This window comes from Nuphar pumila, chromosome 6 (assembly GCF_984573655.1).
Source record: "Nuphar pumila chromosome 6, dmNupPumi1.hap1.1, whole genome shotgun sequence".
NCBI classification, from domain to species: domain Eukaryota; kingdom Viridiplantae; phylum Streptophyta; class Magnoliopsida; order Nymphaeales; family Nymphaeaceae; genus Nuphar; species Nuphar pumila.
The window spans coordinates 44,585,598-44,608,198 of NC_143254.1; the positions used below are offsets into that span (position 1 = coordinate 44,585,598).

Consider the following 22,601-nt stretch of genomic DNA (forward strand, 5'->3'; position numbering starts at 1 on the left):
TTTAACCACGTATTTTCACAAAATCTTCTTTTGTAAAAACCTCAAATTTCAAAACAAATATTTTATAAAAACTTCTAAAAACCTCGTTTGGACCCCATTTCCTAAAAATTCTCATATTCCCCTCATATGTTTTTTTAGGTTTTTCCTTCAAAAATATATAAAAAGAATTTCAGAAATTAGCCTAAACCCCTTTTCTTAAAAGCCTTGTGAGTATAACCACCATTTTAAAAATTTCAAAAAAACTAAAGGACCATTTTTGAAATAGGCCTAACGGCCTTCCGTTATAAAAAGAGCCGAAGGGGTCGACCCTCTTCATCTATTTTCACCTTTCCCTCTCGACGATCGCTTCTTCACCATCCCATTGCCTTCTTCTTCCTCACGATCTCTCTTCTCTTCTTCTACTTTTGTTTTTCCCCTTCTTTTTCTTCTTCCTTCTCTGCATTCCTCTGGTTTTTCTTCCCCATCGACTGAAGGGGGTCGACCCTACAACAGAAGCTACATCAAGAAAAATGTGGAGAATGTTGATTTTCCTTCCTAGATTAGGGATTTTATTATTTCAATTTCAATTTGAAGACTGTAATAATTTGATATTAATGAGAATTTATCTTTTTAAGCTTAGAATAGAATATATGAGCATATATTTCTCATGATTGCCTGTAATATCTCATTTTATTCTTATTTTTAATTCAAAAATCCACAATGATGAAACACGAATGACACATGCACCTTTCTAATAAGAGGTAAATAATTCTAAGTAAATGATTCACATTTATGGCCATAATCAAAATGTAAACAATACTTAAGATTTTTATCTTTTATGAAATAACATTTGATTTTCATCATATTTTTCTAAAATATTATTTTCTTCCTTTATCAAGATTTAATATCTGAATTAACTTAAGATATATTTGTGGCCATAGTCATGGATATATTAAAAGTCAATTTCATTTTAAATCCTATAAAGGCACAAAAATTTATTTTATTCTTTATTAGAATTTAAATATAGATTACATTATAATATGTTAGTGACCATAGTCATGAATGTATTATGACTTAATCTTATTTCAATTGTATTAAAGAATATAATATACTTTTAAATTCTAATTTCTAAATGAATTTCAAAGCATTCATCATGTAGGATAGAATGACATCCTTTTTCAAATTGTTTCAAATCATTTTCCAAATTCCAAGTGATTTTTTTGAGTTAAACTTTCAAAAATACAGTTTTTATTTCTAAATTTAAAATCAATTTTCAACTTTTATTTACAAAATTCAAATTCATCTTTTATTCTCAATTCTATTTTATTTCAAATCTTCAATTCTTATTTTTGAACTTCACATTTCTAAATTTCATATTTTAATTCTGAAATTCATTTTAAATTAAAGTGCTAAATTCTTTATTTCCCTTCGAAAATTCTAAAATTCTCATTTTCAAATTCAATTCTGAAGCTTACTTCAATTCTCAATTCAATTATAAATCAAATATTTGAAATCTCTCATCTTAGAACTCAATTTCAAAAATCGATTTCCAATTCAATTTCAATCTCAAAACCTATTCTTAATTTCAAAATCCAATTTCAATTTTAAATTCAAAGTCTAAATTCAATTTCAATTTTCAAATTCATTTCCATGTTCAACATTAAAATTCAATTTCAAAATCAACTCAAAGTTCCAGTTTGAATTTCTATTCAATTTCCATTTTTTAAATTCTATTTTGAATTCCAATTTCAAATCAATTCCAAATTCAACTCTTATTTTCAATTTCCATTTTTCAAGATTTCACTTTATTTTCCAAATTCCATTTTCAATTTCAATTCTTCTTTCTTCAATTCAAATTTTAATCTATTTCAAATCTTTTGATCTCAGTTAAGATTTCAATTTCAGAACTTCAAGCTTTCTTTTTCAAATCTCCAATTCACTTCAAATTCCAAGTTTAGATTCAAAATTCAATTTTTCAAATCAAAGTTCAATTTCTGAACCATTTCTTCAAAGATATTTTTTAAACTTATTTCAAAATCACTTGGAAAAATCCAAAATTTCGGAAGCATTTCTCAAAAAGCATACATCTTCATAAGCACAAGCATGATTCGATGTGCATTTAGGATTTCAAAATAATCATTTAGACAAATGTAGGCAAATCAAAAGGCATTGATTCGATCCTTGGTTTAATTATCCCTGGTAAAGGTGCCAGGAACGGTTGAACCTCGTACTGACGAGCGAATTCTGTCTCTCCATTTTCCCGCAAAAATTTCAAAACGGAGGTGAGTTAAATTTTTTAAATCTTTTTCAAATAAAGGTCAAGTGAGACCTTGAAAAAGAGTTTCATTTCCTTCTTTCTTTCTCTTCTCTCTTCTTTCTTTCTTTTCCCCTTCAAAAAAGGGAAAAAGGCATAAGAGAATGAAGAAAGAAAAGAAAAGAAAAATGAATTTTTTTTGCAATGATCACAGAAGTGGCAATCGAGATGGGACTTTCATCTTTGTCTGATCAAATTAAATGCCTTTGCCTTGCTTAAAATTGTCTAAGTCATTATTCTATAAATGTCTGCTTCATTTTCATGCAAACCTTAGGAGCCTAGACTATGTTCTATCTGACATTTATGCTTATAGGATTAAGTATGGTTTGGTAGGACCATATTGAGGAGATTATTGCATGCTCACTTAGACATAGGTCTGAAATACAGCCCTCCTCAATCTAGGAATTGAATGCAAACAATATATGCAAGTTTGTGCTTCTTTATGATTTCAAAATTCTATCTCTTTAAGACTTTGTATTAGAGCCATCTGATTTCCTGCATGTTGAGCATATTTTCAAAACATCCCCACCTATATTGTCTCAGTCTTCACGTTGCTGGGCTGTCTCACTGAACCATAGTTCAGGAAAGAGCCTTACAACTGGATCACTTATTTAGGTTAACACCCCCTGCCACATACTAAAGGCCATAGTCCAAAGTATATCGACAGGCGCTCAAGGATGTTGGGAAACCCATTTACCTTATAACCAGAGATATCTTGATCGGAATCAGATGATCTAAAACCCTAGAGTTAGGATTAAGGTCCTACAAGCCTTTTCAAATATTGCATTCAGAGTCAGCTTCTAGGGAGTGTTGTTCTGTGCATCATTGCTTGTATAGTTTTGCTTCTTTTGTAGGTATTATCTTGTAAATCCTCATTTACTTCACCTTTTTCAAACCCTGGATATTTATTTCAAATTTTCTCTCTATTTTTCAAAATCCAGGAGTATATTTCTCTTTCCTTATTTCTTCAAAATAATTTCTTTAAACTCTGGATATTTATTTCAAAATTTCCTCTATTTCTCAAATCCAGGTATGTACTTCTATTTCTTTATTTCTTCATAATAATTTTCTTAAACCCTGGACATTTTTTTTAAGATTTTCCTATATTTCTCAAAATCTAGGTGTATACTTGCTCTTTCTTTTCTTCAGAATAAATTTTCCTAAACCCTGGACATTTTTTTAAGATTTTTCTATATTTTCTCAAAATCTAGGTGTATACTTACTCTTTCTTTTCTTCAGAATAAATTTTCCTAAACCCTGGACATCTTTTTAAGATTTTTCTATATTTTCTCAAAATCTAGGTATATATTTCTTTTTCTTTATTTCTTCAGAATAATTTTTAAACCCTGGATATTCTTTTAAGATCTCCCTGTATTTCTCAAAATCTAGGTATATATTTTTCTTTCCATATTTCTTTAGAATTATTTTCTAAAAACCTTAAATATTTGTTTTGAAATCTTTTTCTATTTTTCAAAGTCCATGCGTATATTTTCTCTTTTTCCTTATTTCTTCATAATTATTTTTTCCCAAACCCTGGAAATCCTTTTTAAAATTCTCCTTAGATTTTCAAAACTCTAGGTGTATTTTCTTTTTCTTTTGATTTCTTCAATTTCTCCGATCTTGCCTGCAATTTTTTCAAATTTTAAATATTGCCATCTATTTTTCCAACCTTTTTCATATCTTCCAGTATATCTTCTAAATTTTGTTCAAAAATCTTGTTTGTCTCCTCCTTTTGAAGATTGCCAACCTAATCTCATCATTTTATCTCAAATTTGTTGCCTTTAAAATTCTTTTTTCTATCATGCTAATCATCCCATTTTGTCCTACAGAGGGTATTGGCATTGTTGTGTAATTCAGACGGGACCAAAGACCACGCCACTCTAGCACATCAGTTACAAACAATGAGTAAGAAATGGATTCTCTAAAGTCTACCAGAGAGGGAGTTCAGGCCAACAAGGATGAGATCGATCCCGCTATATATCGGTTGTTCAAAAAAATGATAGTTGAAATATTATTCGAACAGGCTGAAGCCAGTTTCAGAAAGGTTCCCGTTGAAGAGGAGGCACCTATCACCTTCCCCATGAACATCATTGACAACCATAACAATAGCGGCGCAGGAAGTTCTAAGCCCAGTAGGAGCAACAACAAAGGCAATCAAGGCAGCAATTTAGAGGAGTCTAGGGGCCAGAAGGGAAAGTTTTGCAAAAACCATGATAGGCCTTTTTAATCCAGCCCTCAGCAAAAGAAAAAGAATCAAGAAAATCCAAAGTGCAAAAATTGGAGCAATGATCGAGATTTCACTTTTATAGATAAGCCGCTCGACAAAGTCCTCGAATACATGCTGACCAAGGGATTAGTCAGGCTCCCAAACGCCGTGGATCCTTCCACCATCATGGGAAGATTCATGAACCAGTTCTGCAAATTCCATCGGGCAGTAGGACATGACACTGATCGTTGTTTCGTCTTAAAAAATATTATTCAAGACTGCATTGATAAGAATCTCTTTGTTGAAGACAAGGAAGAAGAACATTCAGTATCCCTAACCAAGCATGTTCAGTCCAGCTCCCAGAAAGGGGTTAGCACTCAATAGAAATCGAGCAATCCAGCTCCCAGAAAGGGCTATTTCAAAATCACTTGGAAAAATCCAAAATTTCGGAAGCATTTCTCAAAAAGCATACATCTTCATAAGCACAAGCATGATTCGATGTGCATTTAGGATTTCAGAATAATCATTTATAATAATGTAGGCAAAACAAAAGGCATTGATTCGATCCTTGGTTAAATTACCCTTGGTAAAGGTGACAGGAACGGTTGAACTTCGTACTGACAAGTGAATCTCGTCTCTCCATTTTCCCGCAAAATTTTTAAAATGGAGGCGAGTTAAATTTTCAAAATCTTTTTCAAATAAAGGTCGAGTGAGACCTTGCAAAAGAGTTTTCTTTCCTTCTTTCTTTCTCTTCTCTCTTCTTTCTTTCTTTTTTCCCTTCAAAAAGGGAAAAATGACTAGAAAGGAAATGAAGAAGGAAAGAAAGTAAAAATTAAAAAATTTTGCAACGATCATAACTGTGTCCTTAACAAGCTAGCAAACACCATCCCAAGAATTAGCAGGGTCAATCGGACGCTGGAAGTTGATGCTGGTGGTATAACTCTGAGAGCCCTGATTACAGAAGCCAATGACTGGTGTGGTGTCTATGTTACTCCCAAACTCGAACACACGACCCTTTTTTGGTAAACCGGTTGCAGTCACCCATGCTGCAGGATCAGAAGACAGATGCTGAGTAGAGTCATCGCCATATTGCTTTACCATCTGCTGCTCGTATGACTCCTACAAAGTAATGATTACAGTAGTCGAAGAACTGCAGACAAGATAGTGTGACTCTCGCAACCATTCCACAGTACCTCATCAGTATCTCTAAGTAAGTCATAAAATTTACTAGTTGCATCGTTTGTTGTTTCTTTCTCTACCCCAGATGGTACATCACTAGGACCTATAGCAGAACCCAATTTTGGTCCTGCGATATCAAATATCAAATCCACATATAGATTATCGTGCACCACATCCACCCGTGCATCAAAATTGTTCCAAAATTCTTCACCATGAAGCATCCAATTTTGATAACCACTCACAAAATCCTTCATGTATAGGTGGTGTCTAACGCCATGAGGTTCTACAAATTGATTGTTCTTACACATCATGCAGAGGCACCTGATCCGACCAGTGGGATCCACTGTACTGATACTTGTCATTGCAAATTCAATAAAATTGTCAACACCATCCATATATTCATGTGATACCTCATTGTCAACTATCATATGGTACATTCATTCACGGTTTGCAGTCATTTTATCTTATGATGTTACGGATATTATCCTAACTAGTTAAAAGAGAATCATAAGAATGCTATGATGAAAAAAATATCTAATTTATCATGCATTGATGGTGGATGTAATGATTTGATATATATCACACACACAATCATATATATATATATGATGTCATTCAATCACAAGAACTATGATGCAAACGTTGATAACTTAATATTTTTATGTGTAAAACCATCACATCATATTTACACTCATCATAAGGATATTTAGAATGATGAAATCACAATCATCAACATGATACATTCATTTGAAGCATGTTTTCATGATACAATTTCATATGAAAGGCATAATCAATTTGAAAATAACTCCATGCAATCATAGATACAGTTACATCAAATATTGTAATACATTTAAATCATTCATATCAAAACAATGTCAAACATGTACCTATAGCAAACACATTCCAATATCCCGCTAACTACTACCACAATTAGCATGAAATCTAAACTCCAAAAATAATAGCACTTCTATTTTCATACATTCAAATCATGCTCAGCATGATCTCTGAACTCCATTAAAGCAATGCTAGATATCCATAACTAAGTGAGTGTTTGAACAGAAAAATGTTGCATCCAAGAAATTAACCTGTGATGCGCCTGTATCACTTACTCACCATGGGTATTTACCCGATTTGCATGCTTTTGCCTTTGCATTTTTATTATTTCTTTTGGCATGTCATTTTTATCCTCATGTGATGTTTAGCACTAAGCATCGCGCAATTAGCTCAGCTACGTACATGCAAAGCACAAATGTATAAACGGAGGATTGACCTGCGGTGTCTTTTTATCAGTGTGTTGTCGGCTGAAATGTAGACTCATGGCACGATGCGGTGAGGCAAGCAGGGAATTACTAGAATCTGGCGTTAACACATAAGAAAAAAAGAAGAAGAAATAAGAATATGCATGACATCATCTTCAAGTATTTGTCAAAATCTGGCGTTAATACCTTAAAAAAAAGTTAAGCATCCAAATGAGCATCATCTTCAAGCAAGAATCTTACCGAAATCCACAGAGTCAAAAAACATGATTTTGCGTAAACATCCAAGAAAAAAATAAACAAAAATTTAAGCACTTCGTTCGAGATTCATCCTAATGCATCACAGAAACTCCAAACTAGCGAAATCTAGCACAAATTTCATGTATTTCATGGTCATCTACATTCATACGAATCTGAGAGGAGAACGGGAATTAACTCCTACTTTACTCAAACGTGCATAGAGATTGGGCTGTTATTTCTCTACATTTACCTTTCTGAGCATCATTTCAAGTAAGAATCTTACTGAAAGCCACAGAAGGTGAAAAAAAACATGATTTTGCACAAAGTCTAAGAGAAAAACCCAAAACCAAAGCACTTCAAGCAAAATCCATCCTAATGCATCACAGAAACTCGAACGAACAAAATCCTAGTCAAATTCCATCTATTTTGCCCATATTTATACGAATCTGAGAGAAAAATGAAGATTAATCAGCCACTTTACTCCAATGTACGTCGAGATCAGGCGATTTGCTCTAATTTTACTTCTCTATCAAGAGAAATCCCTCTTTTTTTCGCCGCATCTGGGTATTCTCCAAGCTGATATGCGATAGGGCTAGAATAGAGGAGTTTGCCTTTAGAGAGAGCTCTATCCACCCTGTTCCTATCGTCGAGACTCAGCCTTTTTCTGCAGAGCTCTTTGTGTTCCCCTCACTCCAAGAGGAACACGGCAAACGACAGTTGTTTGGGGGTCATCGACAAACGGCAGTTGTTTGAGGGTCGACGGGCGACGAGAGAAGGAGGAGGTGAAGGAGAGTGTGGTGGACGACAGGCGGCAAGAGAAGGAGGAGGTGAAGGAGAGTGCGATGGGCAGCGACCGATGGCTGACAGGCAGTGGCCGATGGTCGACGGGCGACAGGCAGGGGGCAAAGGACGAGGGGCGACAGAATGAAACAGAAAGAGAAAAGAAAGGGGCTCGCATTAGGGTTTTACAGGAAATTTAGCAACGGAAAAATTCCATTGTAAATTTGCAATGAAGTAGCGACAAAAAAATAGTGTCACTCATCCATCGCGAAGTTGCGATGGAGTGTGAGACAGAATTTGTCTGTCGCTAATCCATCACAAATTAGCGTCAGTATTGGCGACAAAATTTTTCTATCACAAATTTTGCAACTAATTTCAATTTTAGGGATGGATGGTTTTCTCTCGCTAATTCGTCGCAACATTGTGACAGATTATTTCTATCGTAAATTTTCGTCGCTAAATACTGTTTTTCTTGTAGTGTTGGATCTTGATATCTGAGGGATTTAATGATCAGGTGAGAGATCCATGGATCTCTCTCCCTCTCCCTTTAATTCAAGGATACTCAAATTCATGAAATGAAGGTGTCTTTGACGCAGGGTTTGTTTGCCTCATATCTCTGGTATGGGATCCACACCACATTAGCCATCCCCATGTCAGCTCATATCTGATGGTCAATAATGTGCTTTAACTTCTATATCATAGTGACATGTCATTTTGAGTGTGTCTCGATCATGCTATGACACGTTGACACGATTATGATATGCATGGGCTATTTTAATATTTGAGTTGTTTTTAAATACTTTTTAATATTATTTTAACTAAAATATTGTTTATATATTAAAATTATAAAAAAAAATCTTTGCTGATTAGGTAAAACTAACAAAACACTTAAAATCTGACCATCTATTAAAGGCAAGATGGGGTTAGGCAGACCCCTACCAGTTAGGGATGGCAGTGGACCGGGGGAAAGCGGGGCCCCGCCTCGCCCCGTTTGGACCGGGGATGAAGGGTATGAAACGGGGATGAAGGTTAAAATCCATCCCCGTCCGGGGGTGGAGGCGGGGATGGATATGTGCACTTTTCCCCGCCACGATCCCCGCCTCATCCCCACCCCAACCCCGCCCCGACCACTTTTCCTCGCAATATCCCCGCCCCGCCTCATCCCTGTTTGAACCGGGGATAGAGGACATGAAACGGAGATGAAGGTGGGGATGGAGGATAAAATCCATTCCCCGCCGGGGATGGAGGCGGGGGTGGAGGATAAAATCTTGAGGCGGGGCGGGGGTGGAGACCTTGTCCCCCGCCCCACCCCACCCCACCCCACCCCGCCCCACCCCACCCCACCCCGCCCCACTGCCATCCCTACTACCAGTTATACATTTATACCATTGGGTTTTGAACATGCAACGTCCCTGCACAAGATGACGTGCACTAGCTTCTCCTACCAAACAAGCGGAGCCCCGTTGGTGAATTTACCAATCAATGGTGTCCCTTGTCATCCAATAAAATTTGAGGGCCTGCATGTATCGTATTAGCTCATTGGACTTGCAGCCAGATGAGGTGAGTCCAATTGGTGCTGGACTAGTCATGCACTGGACTCACGAGTATATGATAAGTTCATTCCTGGTGGTGTCCTTTTCATGTGAAGTTTAAAGACGAGTGGTAGAAACTTTACTGTGGCTTGTATCATGTAGAGCCCAAGTTATCTAGAGACCAAACCTTGCCTGCAACTGGTATGAGTACTTACGACTAGTCCAGCTTGATACATCTGGTTCAAACCGTGTGGCCCAAGTGCAATTTAAGGCTTGCCATCATTAATAAGGTTTATGTGCATGGACTACCAATCTTATTAGCTCAACCGTGTCCCACTCATTAAAAATTTAGGAAGTGTATTCGCGTCCCCCGTGACGTGAGGGCACGGCAATGGTCAACCAGGTGTGGAGATGTAGGTCAACTACATGCAAAAAAAGGTTTAGCCCAGGTCAATGTGATCCGATTCCCCTCGAACTAAGTCGAGAAACTAGATCCGAAAAAAATAGTGATACCAAACTCAACCTGATAAGCTTACTGGACCTATTGGGAAGGCCCGGGTCTGTGTCCGACCCATTGACAGCCCAACTGTTGTAGTGTGATGGATGGGTACATGTCTGTAGTTTTCCCGTAGACAACCTCCCTTGGAAGAAACCCCAACAGACCAACTTGCCTTTATCATTTTTTACGATTATAACTTCCGCCAAATGCATGCCCTTCTCTCGTTTAATTTATGAAGGCATCCGAGAAGCCTTTATCGTGACAACTACTTGCGTATATATCCCCATCTTTATAACCAACAACCTATATATTTTTGTGTATATCATCACCATAGTCAGGTGCCAAAGAAGAGCGAATTGGTCACGCAAACTTTACGGGCGTTTCTTTCTTCTTCTTCTTCTTTTTTTCTATCTTTGAGTTCCAACCATGGAGGAAATCCCAAAACAGGTAGGGGTTAATACCAAGAAAATATTAATCTTTTATGAGGTTCTCTGTTTCATTGACTGCCCTTCATTTTGGGTTCTCTGTTATTTCTTGTTTGTCTCTTTGATCTTGTTTCTTTGGCAAATTATGTTTTGGTTAGAGAGAGAGAGAGAGAGAGAGAGAGAGAGTTCTCCTAATCTTGAATGGTCCTTTGATTTCATTCTCCAGGATTGGTGTTTACTGAGATTGGCCAAGGAAGGACTAGAGAGAATGACAATTCGTTAGAGTTTCTGTTGTTGGTTGTGTGATTGAATCGTTTCATTTGGGTTTTGGGGTCTTGTTCTTCTGTTCTATATTTACTCTTATGAATCGTCTCTTCATTTTATTTCTACAATCTTTTCAAAAATCTAAAAGGAAACCAAGAAAAAGAAAAAAGTATTCTTCTTTATTCTTTTGATTGACCGCCTCTTTCTCTCTCTCCGATGCAGAGTGGTGGGGAGTCACCTCTGGGTCTTTCCTGCAATTCCGGTTCGTCGGTGCCGCTCCTGAAGAAAACGACTTCGGATCGATCGATGGGCTCTCAAAATGGACGCGAGAGTTTGGAGAATGTCATGCTGAACATGGATGATGCGTGTAGAAAACTCAACGATTACGATCCCTCACCATCAAATCCCCAACTTTCGGTCAGTTTTTTCCTTCTTTTTCTGCAATTTTTTCACCATGGGATTAGGTCTTAACCGTTACAACATCATCATCATCACCACCGCCAGAGATGCGGTTAATGGAGAACAGAGTGTCTTTTTTTCTGGGAGGGAGTCGACACAAAGAGATACGTCTCAGGGACTTACCGCCGACTCGATGGCGATGGTGGTAGTTGCCTTTCGTACACTCCATTTTGCTCCGAATCCGTTTCATTTGTCGTGACTACGCAACCGATCCACATGCGTCTCGGTTGAGTAGCGTCCGTTCATCTGTTAAAAAAGCCTAAAACGGTCGCTTCGACTAAGGAACGGTTGTTGGGCAACTAGAACCTGTCACACGTGTGTGTGTCATGGCTGAGAGCCCAGCACGTGCGAGAAGGTTCCTAGATGTGTAGGTGGATGACGATGACGATGACGATGACGATGCTGATGATGTGATGGAAGGGCTACCAAACAAAAGGGCATTAAACCATAACGGAGTCTTCTTCGATTTTTGTGTGTGTGTGAAGGTGCAGGCAAGTCTGTCTCACAAAGGGTGGCTTCGAGGTCAACAGAACGAATGCTCCAACCCATCCAGAGGTATGTCTTTGTGTGATACGTCTCCGGATGCGGTTTACTTGTTTGTTTGAAATCAAGTCACAGTGAGAGAGTAGGAATATTTTGTTGGTAGTTTGAAATCAGTGAGACATTTCATGATCGAGTACAAACATTCTGTTTTTGTTTTTTACTCTTTGTTTGGCGATTGACATGAAATGGGTTTTTTTTCTTTTCTTTTCGGGGGGTTGGGGAAATTGGGGCAGCTTTTTCTTCTTTGGATGATGAGAAGTGCCAATCAGTGGTTGTTCCCATCATAAGCATGGATGGATCCTTGCAACACAATGTGGGAGAGTGCAGACTGAAGAGGGCTAGGCGCCCTTGGCTCGATTCCAGAAGAGTCCTCATGATTTTGGCTTCTCTGTGAGTATAAAAACCTTCCTCTGGTCTGATTCTCTGAGCATGTCGCTGTGACCGTTTCGCCTAAAATTTCCTTAGAAAAAATGATAACGTGAAACTCGAGTGAACTTGAAAAAATAAGTCCTTACAAATCATCTGCCATCTCCTTTAGCTTTTTTCCGTTTCAAAACTACCCCCTGCTTTTTGCAGAACTGGCAGCCTTACAAGGTGGAAACTTTGACTCTTCACTTTTCCTCTCAATCAATGTATCACGAGTCATCCCCTATGGGTTTTGGGGGCCCTGGCCACAACACAGGTGATGTGATGAGGGTTTTTCATTCCCATGAGCCTCAGCCTCTTCTTGCATTAACGAGGGAAAGTAGAAGCTTGCTCAGCGGAGGCCTTGCAACTTCTTTGGGGCGAGAGGAGTTGCACCACAGCTCTATGGCCTATTTTATGATTTTATCCAAATCTAGATCTATGCCGAAACCATATTCAGATTGTCTTTTACATGACCCGAATCCAATCCAAGTGTTTCAACCACTGGATATGGGAGAGTGCCATCTAGAACCGATCCGATTTAGCTCTCACACTGACTGAATCCTTTTTCCTATGCTTTCAATTTTGCAGATCTAGCATGGGAACCATAGTGCTGATATACTTCACTCTGGCAATAGGAAGGATCAACGGCGTTCATGCGCAGGCCTAATGAGCCAAGAGGGCTCCTAAACCGTCGGATTTTCGTATGCCTGATGGCACTGGAAAAGAGAAGACCATGGATCATGGAAGGAAGGATACTGAACACTTCTCTTTGCCATTGTAAGGTGTGGAACTTGTGGCACAAAATCATCATGAAATATTGTGGGCAGATCATCTTTATACAGCTTTAATGGAGAGAGGAGTTTAAAAAGTGTAGCTGTGCAGAGATTCCTGTTACTTTTTTCATTGTATTTTAGCAGAAATAGCTCATGTGCTCTGGTGACGACTGTACACGTTTTTCACGCGAAACATGAGTACAGAGTGTGTTGGTGTATCTTTTTTTTATCATTGTGGGTGTTTGATTTGGACATTTTTGTGCAGACTTAAGGGGGGCGTTTGTGACCTTGGACCCGCATCATCGAGAACTCTGGAGGCGGATCCCCAAGGGTCGGACTCTGGTGTCCCCAGATTTTTGGGACAACAAGGCAAGGGGGCATATTTGTCCCTTGGGGCATGCTTTTGCAAATGCAGGACTGTACAAGCCACCCCACGGACCATATTGTACCCCGGCAGCTTTTGTCCTGCATTGCAAGGCAGCGTTCTATGTAGAATGCACCAGTTTCACCCCCTGGGCCACGACTGGCGTGTCCCACTAAAATATAACAGCAGGGAACAAAGCTGTCCCTGCCAGGGGACCGCTTTGTCCCACTGATTCAAACGCAGTACAAGCTCCACACGGCGCTGCTTTGTCCCCACACGGAACTTGTACTGCGAGTCAAACACGGCTTAAGGTGCATTTGATTGCCAATAATGATCTCAAAATCAAGGGTTAAAAGCCAGATTATTAGGAAAGTAACATTAGCATGGTAACAATGAGTAAAATTTTCATTGTATCATATCCATCCCTAAAAAAATTGTGGGATTGAAAGCCTTGTGTAACAGTTGTTGTATTTAGCTGGTTGTTGGCTTCCAATCATGGGAACCGTCAAGTGTTGTATATATAGACTTACACATTTACCATGGAATGCCAAGAGAGAGGGATATTTCCTCTACTTTCCATCTTAACACAAATAATTATTCTTTAAGAGTGGTTAAGTCTTGGTGTGTTTGAATTCGAAGTACAGGGTTTGGAAGGCACAAGCGCCTTACGAAGTACATGATGGTTGAATAGGGAATGCACTGCTGGAGTTCAGATATGGTAGCCATTCCCAATGAACGCTAGCGTTCTCCGGTTGAAAACCTTTTAATATTACCGCTGGGTTGAATCTTAGCCAAGCTCAGAGATGAAAAGGACAGCGGCTACAGTCGAAGGGCACATGACTATTGGCATCTTGAGTCAAATTTATTAGGGTGTGTTCAACACCCCCAAAAGTTGGCTCATATTGGCTGATGCTTTCATGAAATGTGGACTTTAGCTGAGTCCATTAGGCTCAACTTATGCCTCGTTGGTTTCGGTATTGGACCTGGATCCAAGTAAGGTCATTCACAGATCTGAGCTAGGAACAAAACTTATGGCCTTCAAAGTGATTGGGAGGGCAACCATACATTGTTCCTAGCTTCATTTGTCTCACTAACACATTCAGTGCATTGTTGGATGCATGTTTTGGGCTTCACTTATATAAAAGTACTAATGACTGATGCTTAAAGCAAGAAATCTGTGGGAGATGGACAGATAAGTTTAGAGCAGATGATATGCACAATGAGCTTATGACTGAATTCAAAGATTCTTGTCATGTGCTGCCGTCCCTTCATGTGCAAGTATGGCCCCTCCCCGTCCCCCAGGGCGGCTTCCCTGTAACAGTCAAGAGTCCAGTTCCACTCATCCCTTACGCCATCCCCATATCTCCATATATGTACGTATAACCCTTTTAGATCTTATGATGAGAGTTGTTTAGATCAAATTCAGCATGGCCAATTTAATAACAATCGACCCTTGGATTATATTTTCTCGATGAAAAAAATATGACTTTCTAAATCACAAAATAGTGTGTTTGGTCAGCTGTTGATTTTTTGAACCACCAAAACAAGTCGAATTTTGGTGATTTAAATGTTGATCTTCACTAAATGAATGACTTAGAACACATCTAAGGAGTCCGATTTGACCAAAACAACTTGGATCAATGAAATTCCAAGGGAGGGTATGAAGATAGGGATGACAAAGGAGATAAATGGAACTGGATTTGTAACCGTAAGCACATGCAATGGTTATAAAAGGAATGCTAACTAAAACGCTCTTGCTGGTGAAAAGGCAACAATTTCTCTAGTTCCGTAGCAGCCTTTTTCTTTGTAAGTTTGGACATTGAAAATTTAAAAAACTGATAGATCTCGTCATAATTTGAGTTGGCACACGGAGCATATTATTGCTAGGGGTTGAGAATGAGAGGGTGTTGTGTGTAACCTCTGGATCACAAATTCACGTGTTCCGGTGTGTACGGAGGAATATCTTGGGACCCACGATAATTCATATGTCAATGTTGCCCACGATGACTTTATAATAAAATTACGTATAAAAAAGGTAGATATGCTTTTGACAAAAATGTCCTCCCGTAAGATAGATATGTGTTGGACGAAAACGTCCTCCCACTCCCCGTATATAGATTTGCACGTTCCACCTTTATTTTTAGCTTGTGTTACAACCACTACAAAAAAATAGTTGATTAGCGACGGAGTTATATCGTCGCTACTTAGCGACAGATTAACGAGAGAAATGAATCCATCGCTATATTTGTAGAATTTTACGAAACTAGCGACAGAAAACATTCCCTCGCAAAATCCGTCGCTAAGTAGCGACGGATTTTGCGAGAGAATGTTTTGTCGCAATAAATACGACAGTTAGCGACGGAATTGCGACGGCTAAGATTCCGTCGCAACATAGCGACGGCCTAGGCGACGAAATATTTTCTGTCGCCTTTTTTGTTTTTTGAATTACGATGGCTTAGCGACGGAATTAATCCGTCGCTAAGCCGTCGCTATATGTCGCATTACCCCTAATCCCAGCCCTCTTTTTCCTTTCTCCTTTCGCTGCTCCCGCCCGCCGCCCTCTCCCTCCTGCCGCCCTCTTCCTTCCGTCAACCTTCCGCTGCCGCCGTCGCTGCCCGGAGCAACCGCAGGTACGTAAATGGATTGGAGGTCGACCCCCTGCTTTTTCCGGCAGGGGGTCGACTCTGCCAGGCGGTCGACCCCCTGCGTTTTCCGGCAGGGGGTCGACTCTGCCAGGCGGTCGACCCCGGTAGGTGGTCGACCCTCTGCCGTGTCCGGCCGGGGGTCAACCCTGGTAGGGGGTCGACCCCCTGCCGTGTCCGGCCGGGGGGGGGGGGGGGGGTCGACCCCCCGCCATGTCCGGCCGGGGGTCGACCCCCCGCCGTGTCCGGCAGGGGGTCAACCCCGGCAGGGGGTCAACCCCTTTTGATGTCCGGCAGGGGGTCAACCCCCTGCCTTGTCCGGCCGGGGTCGACCCCCTTGCCGTCTCCGGCCAGGGGTCAACCCCCTGCCTTGTCCGGCAGGGGGTCAACCCCTTTTGATGTCCGGCCGGGGGTCGACCCCCTGCCGTGTCCGGCCGGGGGTCGACCCCCTGGTTTCTTGCTCTTTTTTTTCTTTTTTCAGAAATTAGGGTTTTTATTTTATTTTTATTGTTTAGTTTTCTTTGATTTTCATTGATTAGGATTTTTTATTTTGATTTTCATTTATTAAGCAATTGAATCAAATTTCTTAAATTAAGGCTATTTGTAGTTAATTTAATTAGGGTTTTTTATTTGATTTTGTTTTATTAGGGCTTTGAATCAAAATTTAAAAATTAGGGCATTTTATAGTTAATTTGATTAGGGTTTTCTTGGATTTGATTAGAGCTTTTATTTTTATTTTCTATGATTAGGGATTTGAATCATAATTTTTTTAATTAAGGATTTTTAGTTAATTTGGTTAGGACTTTAAATCAAAATTTTTTAATTAAGGCTTTTATAGTTAATTTGATTAGGTTTTTTTTATTTATTTAGAGTTTTTATTTTTATTTTCTATAATTAGGGATTTAAATCACATTTTTTTAATTAATACTTTTTAGTTAATTTGATGAAGGATTTTTTTGTATTTGATTTTGGCAGGTTTTTTCCTTGTTTGATTAAGGTTTAAATTGTGGCTTTTTTATTTAATTTTATGGTTTATTTTTCTTATAGTTTATGATGTTTTGGTTTATTTATAATTTATTTTCTTGTATTTTAAGGTTTTATGATTTAATATGGTCGAATAATTTCATGGTGACTTCATTTTAAAACATCATTTTTTTTTGCAGATTTCTCAACAGAACTTGCTTGTGCCCCGCCACCCGTGGTAAGTAAGTGACAAAAACAATGCAAATCGGGTAAATACCCGTGGTGAGTAAGTGATGCAAGCGCATCACATGTTATTTAATTTATTGAATATAACACTTTATTGTTCACACACTCACTTAGTTGTTGATATCTATGACTACTTTGTTGGAGTTCGGAGATCATGCTGAGCATGATTTTAATGTATGAATATGGAAGTGTTCTTATTTTTGGAGTACGGAGTCCATGCTATGCATGGTAGTAGTTAGTGGGATATTGAAGTGTGTTTGCTGCAGGTACATGTTTGATATTTGTTTGATATGAATTATTTCGATGTATTGCAATGTTTGATGTGATTGTATCCATGCTTACATGTAGTTACTTTCAATTTGATTATGTCTTCCATGTGAAATTGTATACTGAAAGCATGCTTCAAATGAATGTATCGTGTCATGAATAGTTTGCACATGAAAATATTAAGTTATCAATGCATGCATCATAATTCTTGTGATTGTATGACATCATATATTGCATGATAAATTTGATATTTTCTTCATCATAGTATTCTGATGGTTCTCTTTTAACTGGTTAGGATACTATTCGTAACATCATACGACAGAATGACTGCAAACCGTGAATGGATGTACCGTAGGATAGTAGACAATGAGTTATCGCATGAATATATGGATGGTGTCGACAGTTTTATTGAATTTGCAACGGCAAGTGTCAGTACGGTAGATCCCACAGGTCGGATTAGGTGTCCCTGCAAGATTTGTAAGAATAATCGATTTGTAGAACCTCATGGCGTTAGACATCACCTATACAGGAAGGGTTTTGTGAGTGATTATCAGAACTGGACGTTTCATGGAGAAGAATTTAGAAACGATTTTGATGCACGGGTGAATGTGGTGCACGATAATCCATATACGAATTTGATATTTGATGCTGCAGGAACAGAACTGGGTTCTGCTATGAGTTCTAGTGATGTAAGAACTGTCGTAGATGAAGAATCACCAAACGATGCAGCTAGTAGATTTTATGATTTACTTAGAGATGCTGATGAGCCACTTTGGAACGGTTGTGAGAGTCACACTATCTTGTCTGCAGTTCTTCAACTAATGAATTTGAAGTCCGAGTATAATTTGAGTCAATCATGTTTTGACCGTTTGTGCATGATTGTGAAGAGTATGTTGCCTAAAGATGAGAAATTGCCACAAAATTTCTATCGTGCGAAAGTTATGGTCAACGCTCTAGGTATGGGTTACAAAAAGATTGATGCTTGTCCAAATCACTGCATGTTGTATTTCAAGGAGCAGGAAAACGACATATCATGCCCGTCATGTGGGCATCCTCGGTTCAAGCCAAAGACAAGAGGCAATGGTAGCACGAGATCAAAGGAAGTTTCATACAAGTCGCTCCGCTACTTTCCTATCACTCCTAGATTGCAGCGATTGTATATGTCTTCAAAGACAGCTAAACACATGAGATGGCATGCAAATAAAGTTCGACACGATGAAAACAAGATCACGCATCCTGTTGACGCTGAAGCTTGGAAGCACTTTGATCGTACTCATCAGAACTTCGCAATGGAAGTGCGAAATGTTAGACTCGGTCTATGTACAGATGGATTTAATCCATTTGGGGGTAGATCAACTCCATACTCATGCTGGCCAGTATTTGTAACTCCATACAACCTTCCACCAAGCTTGTGTATGAAACGTCCAAATCTTTTCTTGTCTCTGTTGATCCCTGGTCCGACCTCACCTGGCCAAAATCTTGATGTATATCTAAGGCCATTGATTGATGAATTAAAAGTACTGTGGGATGACGGTGTTACCACGTATGATGCCCACAAAAAACAAAATTTCAACATGAAGGCCGCTGTTCTATGGACAATCAGTGACTTCCCTGCATATGGTATGTTATCTGGTTGGAGCACACATGGGAGGTTGGCTTGTCCGTACTGCATGGAGGATTCCAAAGCTTTTAGATTGAGGCATGGAAGGAAGCCTTGCTGGTTTGATTGCCATCGTCGATTTCTACCCAGCGATCATCCGTTCCGACGTCAAAAGAATGCATTTACAGCAGGCACAACTGAAATGGAAGGTCCATCCTCAAGATTGTCTGGCATAGAGATTTTAAGAAGATTGCGATACTTTCCAAATGTATTAACAGATGCCCGCAGTCCTACACCCTTCCGTGGATTTGGGAAGGAACACAATTGGACGAAAAAATCTATTTTTTGGGAACTACCGTATTGGCCGACCCTATTGATACGACATAATTTGAATGTGATGCATGTAGAGAAAAATGTGTTTGATAATGTGTTCAATACAGTAATGAATATTAAAGGAAAAACGAAGGATAATCCGAAGGCCCGTATGGATTTAAAATTAATATGTAAAAGACCAGAATTGGAACTCAAAGAGTATAATGGCAAAGTACTGAAACCAAAGGCGAAGTACGTGCTCGGACCTGATCAAATAAAACATGTATGTCAATGGTTGAGACAACTGAGATTTCCAGATGGATATGTCTCTAACATTGCTCGGGCTGTGAAGATTGACGATGGACAGTTATATGGGTTGAAGAGCCATGATTGTCATATCTTTATGCAACGATTGATACCCCTAGCATTCCATGATATGTTAGACAAACCTATATGGGGGGTATTGTCTGAGTTGAGCGGATTTTTCAGAACATTGTGCGCATCGGAGGTCATTGTATCAGATGTAAAGAATCTCGAGGACTCTGTCATCACCACTGTTTGTCTGTTAGAAAAGATATTTACGCCAGCATTTTTCGATGTTATGGAACATTTGATCATACATCTGCCATATGAACTAAGGGTTGGTGGCCCTGTGCAATATCGATGGATGTACCCATTTGAAAGGTATATGTTTTTTTATATTTGTCTCTTTAATGACAGATATTTAAAATTTGAAATGTATATTCTTGTCAGATGCATGTTCGACCTAAAAAAAAAGGTTCGTAATAAAGCAAGAGTAGAAGGCTCTATTTGTGAGGCGTACACTTTAGAAGAGATTTCAAATTTCTCATCTATGTACTTCGAACCTCATATTTCAACACGTTACACATGCCCGCCCCGTAACGATGATGGAGAACAAGTAACTGTAGCTGACAAGCTATCGATATTTCAACGACTTGGGCATGCATTTGGTAGTTGCCGATCAAGGCTATTGACAGATCGAGAGCAAGATGCAGCACACATCTATATTCTTTTTAATTGTTCAGCGATCGACCCATACATCGAGTAAGTATATGTATATGCAACTCAATTATAAATCCTTTTATGTTCTATATGTGGATACATGGCTCGGTAATATAAGTATTTGTGGTTTGCAGACGATTTGATCTGGAGTTGCAAAGCAAAGTTTCACATCTCACTAATGCAGAAGTACAAAAAGAACGTGAAACTAAGTTTGTGGAGTGGTTGAAACAGTTGGTAAAGAAGCTAACATAAATTTTGTACTTATAAACAACACTAAGTTACTTAATTGATCGTGATCACAATAATTGTTTATGTCTGTGCGTAGGTTCGCCATGGTGATGTTAAAGATCAAGGAATATGTGATTTAGAAAATGGTCCGACCAAAGTTGTGCAATGCTACAACGGGTATATCGTAAATGGTTATCGATTCCATACAAAAGACTACGGTATAAACAAATCAACGATAAATAGTGGCGTGTGTGTCAAGGGTAGCAGCTACGGTGAAAATGAACATGATTACTACGGTGTTATAGAGGAAATAATGGAGTTGACTTACTTAGGCATGAATAACAGGGTTACGGTATTCAAGTGTCATTGGTTTGATCCAACTGCAACAAGACTCGACAAAGCTTCAGGCATTGTGGAGGTGAATCATAAATCCAGGTTTGGAACATATGAACCATTCATATTAGCCTCGCAAGCTCAACAAGTTTATTATACTTCATATCCGAGTATAAAAAAGTCAGATAGAAATGAATGGTGGGCAGTTTGCAAGGTGAAATCCAAACTATACCCCGAGTATGATCAGTTACAAGAAGATGAGTTAGCTGAAGACAGTGATTACTATCAATCAGATGATGTCTGTGACTTCGCTTATGGTCACGATGTTGCGCATGATATGCATGTCATATCTCCATTGGCTGATGAAACATTCATAGAGGAATGTGATCCAAATGATGTACCAAGTGGATGGGCAAACAATGAAGAAGAAGAAGAAGAAGAAGAAGAAAGTCAAACTAGTGACGAGGAAGAATTCTCAAGCTAGTGAAAAAAATCTTATACTACAAACCTCTATTTAAATGCATTGTAATACTTGATGTGAGTTGTATTGCAATACTTGGTGTGAATGATTAAAAATTTTATTTCAATGTATTGTAATACTTGATACGAATGATTCGAATGCATTGTAATTTATCTGAATGTATTATAATTTATGCAATTAACGAATGATTTGAATTAGTGCAATACTTGATGTCAATGATTTGAATTATTTGAATGCATTGCAATGCTTGATGTGAATGACTTGAATGCATTGTAATACTTGATGTGAATTATTTGAATGTATTGTATGACATATGTTATTTGTTAGAATATGGTTCGTGGAGGTTATAGTGGTCGCTCATCCAGTAGTAGCCAGGCTCAACCTTCATCTTCACGGGCTCCTGTGATAGGTATATCATATAACTAATTAGATGCTTGATTAGTTCAAATGCACATTCTGAGAACTTGGTGTGTATTTTTTTACAGATGATGTTGCGCCTGTATACGACCCACCTACACCAGTTGATCGCACAAGTCAACAGCCAACACAGGAAACAGGGTCTTCACAGGCTGGCACAAGAAGACTCATTCGAATAGTGTATATCGATAATCGACCGTAAGTATTTTGTTTTCAATTATTGCATATCTTTTAAATATTTTATATTGATATTTACTGTGTAACAATTCATGTGCAGCACGAGGTTTGAGCCACAAGAAGTAGTACGGGAGATTAGGAATTCACTTCTTCAACATCTACCAGGACCAGTTGCTCAATGGAAAGAGTACCCAAAGGAGGTATTAGACAGATTGTGGTCCTCATTCATGGTATACAGTTGTTCCTCATAGTTAATGTGTTTCATATTTAATTTATTTAAGCAATGTCTACTAACTTTCTGAAAATATTTGTAGGCTTCGAATCGCTTTGCAACTACGGTGGAAGAAAATGATGCAAGGAAGGTGTGGCAGAAGGTGGCTGCCAATCGATTTGCAGACATGCTGCACACTATGAAGACTGCAGCAAAAAAAGCATCTGGCGTAGTAGATGATCCATTACTGTGGAAGGGCCATGGTCCTATTACTATCAGGAGAGATTACTGGGATGAAATGTGCGATATGTGGGCGGGAGATGCATTTAAAAATCGCTCTGCGAAGGCTTCACAAAATCGATCGAAGATGCCCGAAGCCCATCTACACACAGGTGGATCTAAGACATTTGGGAGCCACCTAAAGAAAATGGTAACTCATCAATATATAATATTAATTTTATAAGTATAGTTGCAAATTTG

General features: G+C 38.7%; 1 protein-coding gene across 2 annotated transcripts; it reads left to right on the top strand.

Annotated features, from left to right (window-relative positions):
* The first annotated feature begins 10,305 nt into the window (after positions 1–10,305).
* LOC149834758 (uncharacterized) lies at positions 10,306–13,109 on the top strand. 2 transcript variants are annotated; one of them, XM_090011535.1, is made up of 5 exons: positions 10,306–10,432; positions 10,897–11,091; positions 11,619–11,688; positions 11,910–12,066; positions 12,673–13,109. In XM_090011535.1, exons 1-5 carry the CDS (start codon positions 10,412–10,414, stop codon positions 12,749–12,751), a joined length of 522 nt encoding a protein of 173 aa, XP_089867661.1. In that variant the 5' UTR covers positions 10,306–10,411; the 3' UTR covers positions 12,752–13,109. The 2 variants fall into 2 exon arrangements, with proteins under 2 accessions (XP_089867661.1, XP_089867662.1); XM_090011536.1 differs by having other exon boundaries at positions 10,336–10,432; positions 10,637–11,091.
* The last annotated feature ends 9,492 nt before the right edge of the window (positions 13,110–22,601 follow it).